This window comes from Octopus bimaculoides, chromosome 6 (genome assembly GCF_001194135.2).
Source record: "Octopus bimaculoides isolate UCB-OBI-ISO-001 chromosome 6, ASM119413v2, whole genome shotgun sequence".
NCBI classification, from domain to species: domain Eukaryota; kingdom Metazoa; phylum Mollusca; class Cephalopoda; order Octopoda; family Octopodidae; genus Octopus; species Octopus bimaculoides.
Window position 1 is genome coordinate 22,664,935 of NC_068986.1, and position 12,229 is coordinate 22,677,163.

General features: G+C 32.2%; 1 protein-coding gene across 3 annotated transcripts in view; it reads left to right on the forward strand.

Annotated features, from left to right (window-relative positions):
* Window positions 1–12,229, forward strand: part of LOC106883192 (E3 ubiquitin-protein ligase Su(dx)) — a 152,256-nt gene that overhangs the window by 93,536 nt on the left and 46,491 nt on the right. For all 3 annotated transcript variants that reach the window (XM_052968641.1, XM_052968642.1, XM_052968643.1), the window contains exons 3-6: window positions 2,039–2,125; window positions 6,151–6,289; window positions 6,452–6,576; window positions 7,807–7,941. In XM_052968641.1, coding sequence (XP_052824601.1) covers window positions 2,068–2,125; window positions 6,151–6,289; window positions 6,452–6,576; window positions 7,807–7,941 — 457 coding nt within the window. In that variant the 5' untranslated portion in view covers window positions 2,039–2,067. The remainder of the gene's footprint in view (window positions 1–2,038; window positions 2,126–6,150; window positions 6,290–6,451; window positions 6,577–7,806; window positions 7,942–12,229) is intronic.

Below are 12,229 nucleotides of genomic sequence, written 5' to 3' on the forward strand. Positions count from 1 at the left end.
AAATATATGGTATTTTGTAATGGTGCTAGTAAACTTAACTGGTTCCATTTATGATAGTCTGCCAAATTTGTTTTTTTCATTTGCTCCTGTTATTGCCAGTCACTAATAATCTTGACGAAAAGTTATTTAATCACCATCTTTCAGGTAATCTTCGACTTTCCATGACATTAAGTGAATATCTCAGTTTTTTTCAGATTCATCTTTATGGCGCCCATATAGCTTAGGTGATGTCAATCTTTCTTGTTTGGCTTTCATAGTGTTTTAAGGAAGATTTGTGTGGGTAATCTTTTAAGTAACATGCCCTGTCCAATGTAGGTTTCTGTCTGACGAGATCTTTTATATTAGGCAATCCTGCTTACCCATGTAGTTTACTATTGGAGAACATGTCACCGTGAAATTTTTAGAATTGAGCATAGGAATGGCATTTCTTCACTTAACTCTTTGTATAATGTCCAGGTTTTGACACAATGCCCTGACCCCTGATTCTTATGTAAACCTGATGGTTGTTCCATAATTGTAGATACAGTCATCCAAATACCAATTTTGTATTTTGTCAACCACTTTTGTAGCTCTATGTCAGCTAAACTTTTTAAGATGTAATGCAGAATGCCCCCCCCCCCCAATCTTCTGTATGTTGAAGTGTGGTTTAATAGAGTTCCTGTAATATAATATATTTGCTCATCTCTCACTTGATGCAGAACCAGCTACTGAAAGCAACAACTACACAAATGAACAAAGTCAGAATTAATTTTTATTTTATTTGCTTGAAATCCTGAGGATTATTTTAATAGAGATAGACATTAGATTGAGATCTTGAAGCCTTTTTTTTGTTTCCAGCTGGATTGATGGTCTTTTGAGGTGTTTACATTTTTAGTTTCCAAACCCAGGTGTTGCTATGCTTAACAGCCAACATCTGTTAGGCCATCTTTCTTAGAACTTTCTGTTACCTAGATTTCTTTGAGCGTTTCTTTCTACCTATCTCCCATGAGCTAATCTCTCTCTGAGATTCATGACATTGATTTTACAGTTTAATAATTTCTTGTTTTCAATCTATCACTCTACCACACCATATCATTTTGAATTTTGTCTCAAACACTGTTTTAATTTTATTTACCTTAAATAAAGAAGAGAGAAAGGTACTTTCCTATGCTAGTGTAAAAGGACAATCTTTCACTTGCTGCAACTAGTGGTATTTTTAAGATGCTAGATTTATGGTTTTACACCTGCAAATCTTATTTCAAGCATTAATTAGGTTTCACTCAGTCTACTCCTCCTAATTTATCAGCAAGAAGATAACTCCATTTCATTGTATAGTTGTTACTAAGAGAAAGGAGAGCAAACTGTCTGACAACTTACTTCAAGGACAAACATTCAAGGATGGTAAGATTTGCTTGAAGGACAATTAACAAATTTCTTTAGATGAATATGACATGCACCTGCAGCTTTTCTCATCTTTTCTGGCAAACATTTGAAAATACACACACATACTGAGACACTAACACGCATCTTGTCTACTCTAATTCTTGGAATTGTAGTCTTTCCAAAAACCCCTTCCATTATCAAATATTAAATCTGTTGTTTAACTACCCTTGCTCTATGGTGGATGTTTGGATGTTATATTCTTCTTTTTGAATTAGCATATAGAGCATTCAGTTGCACTTTCATACACAAATATGCACACAAAATTTAATACTCACACCTGGTCCTTAGGTGCATTTGTGACATTTACAAGCATTTGACCAGAGTCTCTATTTCCTTCTTTTCTATCTCTCTGTTTTTATTTTCCCTGAAAGACCTTGACCTATAAATGTTCATTAATTTGAAAAGGTTATAATAGGTCATGGGCACAGTTTCCCTTCCCTTGATTAATTTATAAATATGCATTGAATAATGTCAGTATACATGTACACACAACCTAGTTTTCTTTATAAATGTTTTATGCTTTGGTATTGCCTGTACAAAAGATTGACATTTGCTTAAAGATAAACTGTATTATTTTACCTTCTTGTTTATATTATTTTAATTTTATTTTTCATAGCTCAGTGGCTCTATTGAAAATCTAACAGTATGGGTGAGGCATCTGCAGGCAGTTGCAGTCCACAGTACTGTCAACTTCAGGTCACAGGTAAGAGTCAACATCTAATTTTGTGTGTGTGTGTGTGTGTGTGTGGACACAGGTATGGATGTGATGTCAACAATGGGTGATAAAATAGTTATGTAAAGAGGTTTTGCTTTGCAACCAAATGATTCTGGTTTGATTCTTTGTGTGGTACCTTGGAGAGGTAACTTGTGAGTGAAATTTTGTAGACTGGGACAGTACAGAAACTTGTCAGGAATGCATGTGTGTAAACCCACTCTCATGTTATATGCAGGTTAAACTTAAATATTTGATAATGATCATTAAGTACAAGAGTATGTAAGTACAGGTGTCAAAATGATTGACTAAAGCCCTTGAAAATGGTGCTCCAGTATGGTTGTAGTTCAGTGACTACAACCACACTGAAACTCTTTAAAATATTTATTCAGCTGTTATCCATGACTTAGTTTGCAATTTTAGTCTTCACAAGATATCTTGTGGTCAGGGTTTAATGAAAATATGTAAAACTGTAAACACTAAGTTTTTATAATGGTGATGACACAAAAATTGGAAATCATTAATGTGCTATGATATATGATGACTGTCTCTTTTTTTTTTTTGTAAAGTTCTGCATTATTTATTCTTTTATTATTTCTTACAGTCAAATTTGAAATGATTATGATCCTTGTTATTGTTATTGGGATAAGTGGTTGAGTTACTGAGAGAGAGAGAGAGAGAGAGAGAGAGAGAGAGACAGAGAGAGCTGTTTTTGTTTTTTAATAACAGTGACCTTCAAGTGATTTTAACTCGTTGCCCTCATGATGGCTCTACAGTTTTCATTACAGTAATCCCTGACCTAAAAGCATTAACCACTAAAGTGAACCACACAATGCTATATTACAAGAAATTTGAAAGAGGCAATAATAAATCAGTCTTTCCTCATAATGTTCTCACAATTAATCCCAACATCCCTGCCATGTTTCAATGCACTGTTTGAGAATGACTGATTAATTGCTGTTTGCTTGACTTCACATCTCACTACCAACCCCTCATATAATTCTTTTCACTTGTTCTCTTCCTGTTTCTTCCTCTTTAATTCTCTTATTCCTATTATTTCTTTTTGTGCTAGGCTTGTGGATTAGTAGAATCATTAGAGCATTGGACAAACTGCTTGGCAGTATTTGTTCTGGCACTTTGCATTCTGAGTGCAAATGCAATCAATGTTACTGTTGTCTTTCATCCTTTGGGGGTGGAGGGGGTCAATAGAATAAGACCTTGTCAAGAACTGGGGTGAATATAACCAACTATTCTCCTCTTTCCAATTTTGGGTCTTGTGCCTAAGTTAAACAATTATGCCTTTTGTACTGCATAAATTGAAGGGTTTCTGTATAATTTGACCCTTTACTGTTATATCTGTGAGAAATAGTTTCTTTTTAGTTTACTCATAATTATTTATTTCCAGATATAAGATGAAGTCCTGATAATACAATGGTAATGAATCAATCAAATGTATTCTCACCCATTTTTCATGACAAATTGGTCATAGTCAAATGAAATATAATATCCATATTCAAGGAAGTTGTTTAAATGTCATTTATTCCTTCTTACTTGATGTAACAGTATATATTTCCTTGATTGCCCAAAGAAAAGACTAACATATCTTTTTTATCAGAACAATACTCTGCCAAAGATATGGTTTGAAACTGTTAAGTTTGTGAACCATAATCAAGTTATGCTTTAACAAGATTGCATTATTTGTTTAAAAAGAAAAATGATTTTTAATCTGCTTACAGTTGGATAATTTTTCAAACAGTTAATTTTAGTGGTTGAATGCTCTTACTATTGGAAATAACAAGTCTATCATGTTGTGGTTCTGAAATTCATTTTTTTCTCTAGCTTTTATGTATTCTGTTTTGTCTTTTTTACCTTCTGTCAGCATTGGAGCATTGGATCTCAAACAATACTTCCTCTAACTATTTGGAAAATTCTCACCCTATTAGTATCTGATACTGAGTTCATGTCCCACCCCTATCAATGCAAATTTAATATCTAGAGTACCTCTGCATCGTCTTTTCTTCTGATAGAAATAACAACTAAATTCCTTGCTTGCAAAGAAGACAGGATGGTCGTAGATAGAATATTGATTGAATTAAAGAAAATTTGGCATTGACCAGACTGATCAAAATGCTAGCAGATCAACAAGGAACCTCTCTGTGTGGTTGCTCCAAGTTGATACCATTGACTCAATACTTGACAGGTACTTTATTTTATTGACATTGAAAAGATGGAAGGCAAAGATGACCCTGGATTTGAACTCAGAACATAAAGAGCCAGAAGAAATACCATTCTCTGATGTTGTAATGATACTGTCAAGTTGGTGCTCCAACAACAATAATTATTGTTTTGCATTTTAGCACAAGGTTAACTAACAGTTTTCTTTTTAATGGGAGCAGGGTTGTTGATTTATATCAAACCGCTGTGCTTGACTTCTACTTCATTTTATCCAACCCAAAACAATGAATGGCAAAGTCGACTTTGGCAGTATCGGAACTTGGAAAAAGCCAGAAATTTGAAATGGAAGAGCAAGTTGATTTTCATTGATCCCTGTACTTGATTGGTAGTTTACTTTATTGATTCTGAAGGATGAAAGGTAGAGTTGACCTTGGTGGAATTTAAGCTCAGATGTAAAGAGGTGGAAGAAATGCTGCCAAGCATTTTCTCTGCTGCAATAAGGATTCTGCTAGTTCACTGCATTAACAACAACAACAACATTGTCTATTATAGGCACAAGGCCTGAAATTTTTGGGAGAGTGCTTGTCAATTGCATCAACCCATGCTTGACTGGTACGTATTTCATTGACCTCAAAAGGATGAAAGGCAAAATTGACCTCGGCAGAATTTGAACTCAGAACTTTATGGTAGATGAAATGCTGCTAAGCATTTTGTCCAGTGTGCTGATGGTTCCGGCAGCTTGCCACCTTAATAATAATAATAATAATAATAATAATAATCCTTTCTACAATAGGCACAAGGCCTGAAATTTTGAGAGAGTGGGGCCAGTCGATTAAATCGACTCCAGTATGCAACTGGTACTTAATTTATTGACCTTGAAAGGATGAAAGGCAAAATCGACCTCGGCAGAATTTGAACTCAGAATGTAGCAGCAGATGAAATACCACTAAGCATTTCGTTTGGCGTGCTAACAATTCTGCCAGCTCTCTGCCTTAATTAATAATAATAATAATAATTAATAATAATAATAATAATCTACAGTTGAATTTACCAATACAAGAATTAAACATGGTTTAGTAACAGTTCCAGGATAACTTCAAATTTATTTAGACGGAAAGCTGATGTAGCCGACATCTTAGACATGTAGTTCAGAAATAATGACCGTAACCTAGAATGGACTCTAGTATGCAATTATTTGTCGCTGTGGAATGTTGTTTGTAATACTTGATTCTAGGTTTTGAAATGAGGATTTGTTTATTTGTTATGTCAACAAATTCCTCAGAGGCAAATAAAGATTAGGTGTTTTGTCTAAAGACAAAATGCTGTGGATATGGTCAGTTATGAACCCATGATCATGCTCTCCATAGGTTATTTCTGTTATTATTTGATGTCCCTTTGGGAATTGCAATAAAAAGTAGAAACCTCTTTTTTGTTTTGGGAGCCATAGAGGATACCAGTATTAAGGGTTTTTTCTCCCTAGAATTAAAATGAATTTATTTTATTAATTTTAACCCTTTAGCATTCAGATTATTTTGTTTTGAATTAATTATGAATTATCTTGTAGCTTCAAGATTTTGATGTGATTGTTAATTTTTAGAATGACATTGTAGGGTTGGTGCTAGAGGCCTGATATGGCCAGTTTGAGCATAAAGCAGGTAGAATGTCTTGGTCAGATGTGGTCGATTTGAATACTAAAGGGTTAAATTCACGATAAACAAATATGACATGAGTCTGTCCTAGGTTATGGCCATTATTTCTGAACTACATGTCTAAGATATCAGTTTTGGCATTAGATATAATATTATTATATTTACCTAATTATTATTTTTTCTTTTCTTTAGTCCAATCAGCCAGGTTAACTGCAGTAGGTTTATTCAAACCTGATCCGTATCTGGAGCTCAGTGTTGATAGCATGTCACCAAAAAAAACAGAAGTATGTCGAAAATCTACAAATCCAGAATGGAACGAACATTTCACTGTGTGAGTTAATGTTTAAAGCATTTAAAATAATTTGTATTTAAAGATCATTTTGGTTATACTCCTTTCTAAAATGATTCTGTCTGTTAGAAATGTACCTTTTCTCTTTATATAATTTGTATAATTGTGAAGTATATATTTGCTTCTTGTGTTTATATTTTTCAGGTTAGTGACACCTTATTCTAAGTTAGATTTCCGTGTCTTAAACCAGAACCACATCCGAGCTAATTCCTTATTAGGGGAAGTTACACTTGATTTGTACCCACTTTTGAAAGAATATCATGGAAAATGTAAGTTGTCTAAAAATAGCTTTCCGTAATTTTAATATTTTTAAAACTCTGCTTAACACATTGTATATATTAGAACAGTGGTTATTAACTTTTTTTTTTTGTTGTGGTCTGCTTTTAAGTAGTTGTTATACTTAGCACCTACCTAAGTGGCAAGTGAGACATCATGACTAAACTAACTTAACATGGTTGATAATTTATAAATTTTACTCTAAAAATGGATTGTATAAGCTTTTAACAGTGAAATGATAAAATGAATAAAGATAAAATTTGTAAATTTGCTTTATACATTGTAAGTTAATGACTTCCCTGTGCCTGATGAGATCTCATTTTATCTTAATAGCCATTACTGGTTTTATCATGTATTATATAATTACTACTCTAGGTAGAATTTAGTATGTTAATTATGTTGCCTCACTGCTCCCTAAAGCATAATGTCCCTGCCCCATGCTCAATGTTCCCTTGAAGGGGCGGTACTGCCCTTGTTGAGAAACTCTGTATTTGAGTAATAAATTTTTTTCTTATTTAACAAAATTTGTTTGTTAATATTAACTTAACATCAGCTCAGACACACCTAACTTCAATGAATAGTAACCATTTGTAAGTGTTGTGTAGTCAGCCACAGGAGTTGACTTGACAAAATGTCTGTCTTCTTCTGAAGAGTTGAAAGTTTTTATCCTTCACTACTGTTGCATTGCGCCTCTGAGCAAGATACTGAACATTTTCGGTATTAGTTTGTCTTGGGGGGAAAAAAATTGATAGTGTAGCATTAGTCACATTGTCAGTTAATGAATTGCTTATTAGAATACAATACCTACCCAGTCCAAATCTGCAGAGACTAATTTAGTCTTAACCCCCTTGATGCTTTTTATAGATGGTAAAATTGTAATAGAGAATTTCTGAATATCACAAAATTGTCTGTTGACTGACATCTACACAAAGGCTGTTGTTTCTGTCAATACACCAACGTATCCATATTAACAGATTTCCTACGACACAGCTTTTTCTCTATATTGAATTCCTGCTTATGGACATTCTTACTTAATCTCCAGTGATGTACAAACAACACTAAATTTTTATAAATGTCAGGATTTTTCTAGAAACTGGATTTTACTTATATACTTGGGCATGTCTTTTGTCAATGCATCTTTGCAAATTATATTGTAAACAGTCTTCTTTTTTTTTTTTTTTGTTAACTGTAATGTCATGGATTTTTATCCTTGTTATTTCTAGTTAATTCTCATTCAAAAAAGTTGGATTTGAAACACAATGGGAAAGGTAAAATTGGAGATTTGTCTATTGTGCTAAATGGAATGGATGTTAAAATGGAACATCTTCCTCCGAAGCGACACAGTGCAGCCATCAATGGTAAGTTGTTATTGAGTGTGCACTTGAATTTTATTTATTCCATCCTTTCATATTTTAAAGCTTCTTTTAATCAAAAATGTTGGTATTAATTTTGGTTTATTTATTTTTATTTGAACTCAAAAATAAAGATTAATTTTACTGAGTAGAAACAATGTAAGTTTGGCAACTGAACAAAAGTATGAATGCTTATAGTAAAAAAGGAATTTCAAGATCTTAAGTTATAAGAATTCATTTAGTAATATTAAAATTTTGATTAATCTTTTTTTAAATGAATATATTAAGGAGCTTATATTTGTTTGTAAGTTAGCAAGATACAAAGTTCAATTGATGAAGCTAAAAACTGTTATTTTGGGTGACTCAGTTTTAAAGACATCGAAAATAACATTCAAGCATACACATGCATATACTTATCGAAATTTTGTGTATTCAACACACAAATATACACTCACAAATATACACTTTTAACTGGTTTCAGCCATCAGGCTATGGCCATGCTGTGATACCATCACCATATATATATATATATATATATATATATATATATAATCGTTTAACGTCCGCTTTCCATGCTAGCATGGGTTGGACGATTTGACTGAGGACTTGTAAAACCAGATGGCTACACCAGGCTCCAATCTGATTTGGCAGAGTTTCTACAGCTGGATGCCCTTCCTAATGCCAACCACTCAGAGAGTGTGTGTGTGTGTGTGCATAAAATTTACACACACTTTCAAATTCCTATGGTGTGTGTTGTATTTATTACAAAGTTGGAATGGATTTTAAAATTGCATCCAGACCAATGAAGACTCTGTGACTGTTAAGGTCATATACAATGATTGCAATATATTCTGCTGCTTTGCACAAACTTGATCACAAACAAATACAGAATTATATCTCATCATGTTATAGGAGCTATGAACCTGTGGCATATTCCTTACTTTGCACAACCTTCTTCTGTATATTATTCTAAAAGCATAAGTAAGATTTTATTCAAGTTTGTAATTAGATTTTTCATTTACTATGACATGCTAAATTTTTTGGAAAATAATTTCAACATTTTATTGTACAACAATCTAATACATTCTGGAATGTAATTAATCAATGTTTCTACTAATTTTTAATGTTAACACTAATTTGGAGTATGCGTTTGTTTTCTTTAATCAACACTAAATCTGGTTATATTTTTATAGCATAATTAATATTCATAGAGTAGAATCTAACTAACCTCCTTGTATGGACATTAATATGAATGGCTGGCATGATGAGTGAACACATCTTCTAAGTTGTTTGTAGGATATGTAACTGATAATAGTAGGCTTATTTAAATTAAGTCTGTTAGGAGCATTGTCATTGGATGAAGAAGCATAGAAATATATTGTTGTACAAAACTATTCAACCTATGCCAACTTAATAAAAAGAAAGGAAGCTGATAATGATATGAAGATTAGAAAATAGAGCAGTTTTATAAAAATCTATTAACTATCAATGAATAATATCTAATAATGATCATATACCAGGGACAGTAGCTGGATAGTAGTGAAGAAAATTTTATTCTGAGGAAAGCACATTTTTCCTATACAAGCATGCAGACTTCTTACACAAAAACAATCTAATTTTCATTTTGTATATCGTGTTATTTTATTAATGAACATTGTCTATAAAAACATACTGTGTAAAAATGTAATTAGTATATTGGCCTGCATTAAATTTGTCAACTTGAAATAACTTAGCTTGAAGGTGAGGAAATGAAGTTGCTAATTAAATTCATTTTAGTTTTTTCAATTTGGCCTGGCTAGTATTGATTAAAGATATTTGTTTGATTGATATAGTTAATCAAACATTTGTAAGTTATTTCCAATCTTGGTATGCAAGATGTGACCTATTTTTTTTTAAAGCATTTTTCTGGTATGTTACTGGTACTTATTTTATCTGCAATGTAGATGGAAGACTAAGTCAGCCTCAGCAGGATTTGAAATTAGAAACGTAAGCTAGTGAACATCTCATCAACCAAATTATGCATTTTATACCAGCATTCTACCTTTGAGTTAGTACTTCAATTTTATTTTTAAACCCAATGTGCTAGTGTACTCAGAACTTTACAAGTGGGTTAGCTTGTCGTCACTACTTAGATGTTCCTTGTTACTGGTTTGTTTTTAAATAAGAATTTATTGAAATGAAGAATTGGCTGCTTTGTTATAAGGAAGCAATTTGTGCATAAACTGTCCTGCTTATAATCATATACATAGAATTAACATTACAGAAAATTACTATTATTTTTAAGGTTTGGAAACTCATTGGAACCAAGTGGATATAATGTTTTCTGTTTAAAAATTATTGCAGTACTGCATACAAAATGGTTTCTGCATGTATGCACTGCAAGTTTAGGGATTGGAAGTACATCTTTCCAATTATGAGAATGAAATTCTACCTAAACTAATCTAAATTCTAATTAACTGAACTAATAGCTTATTTTTAGTGATAAAGATAAGTTTTTCTCTTTACAGATTTATAGATGTATGTTGAAAGGGGATAGTTCTGTGTAACACCTAGGATAGATAATGTTAACATATATATCCTGGAAGATTTGCTATTGTTGTTGATTCTTCTAAGGAGAAGAGATTAATACATCTCTTAAGGTCGTGAAATAAAGGAATTCAAAATCTGTTTAGTATATATGCTGCTTGAATTAACAAATGTTGATATCTCTGTCATTTGTGCTTCAATAAATGGCATTGCACACTTCACTACGTTCATTAAATCACATATCTAACAAAGATAACTAAATCAAGTCATTCAGTTACTGGAAGAATTAACTGAAAAAGAGGTCATATATTCATCTATACCGCCGAATCCATAAACAGTATTGCTGTTGACAGAGAGAGCTTTTTATTATAGTTTTTTTTTTGTTTTCTCATGACTTTTTCCATAAATGGTATTGTTACTTAAAATTTATGGATTTATGGCCTACTTGCTCAAATACCATTGTTCTTCGCTTTACACACATTTCTCATGGACATATACAGATATAGGCACCTGTTCAAAATGAGGCAAATTGTGTGTGTAAATGCAATGTATAAGCAAGACATGGGCCTCAAACTTGCCCAAGAGGGCAGTAATTCCAAATAAGACCTAAATTGAATTGTAGCTGCTGACTGTGGAAAGTGGACGTAAAATGATGATGATAGTGAGATATATATATATATATATATATATATAATCATCATCATATTTTTATATATATATATGTACATATATATAACCATTGTCATCATCATACCCTTATATATATAACCATCATCATCATCATCATATCGTTATATATATAAAACCATTGTCATCATCATATTGTTATATATATTACCATCATTATCATCATATTGTTATACATAACCTATTTCAAGGAAAGAAAAGTGCATATAGACATTTTTTACAAATTTCAGGAGACCATTTTCGAAGGTTTTAAAGCTCAAGTGGAAGGCAGTTACATAATTAATATCTTGACATTACAAGATAATGCTTAATTAATTCAAAACAAAGTAAAGTACATTTGACATGGCAGTCTAAATGCTAAAGGGTCAACTGCTACTTTACTGCAGCATAGATTTCCAGTACAAAAATGCAAAGAAAGAAACTAGCTATCTCACTGAATTTCACATTTCTTCTGTTCATTCTTTCCTATATATGAAAGTTTGGAGAAGGATCCACCAAGAACCTTCCTTATACATGTCCACACACACAATATCAAATCTGTATATATTTAATGCAGATATGTTAGTGAAAGTCTGCTAGACTGCAGTATTCATCACAAGAAAACATCTCTTATAGACACATACTGTTAAAAAATGCAGAAATATATCAGCAGCAGACAAAATACATCTTTCTGCTGGATACTTTTCACCTATTACTGATATATATTTGTTTTTTGCCAAATGCTTTCTTGAGACGAATACCACAGTCTAGCAAGTTTTTAACAATACAACTGCTTTAAATATGATATAAAGATTGCTATTTTGAACTAATACCACTTCTATTGTTAATAATGAAGATATATATATATGTGTGTACAGAGTGTTTGAAGTGGTGTACAAATATTGTATATTGAGAAAAAAGAGGCAGTCAGAATTTTGGATAATGCTTTATTAGTGGTTTCGTTCCTTTATGAACTTGTCATGATAAAATCAAAATGAATTTGATTTTGTCTTGACAAGTTCGTAAATGAATGAAAGCGCTAATAAAGGATTATCCAAAATTCTGATTGCCTCCCTTTTCTCAATGTATATATATATATATA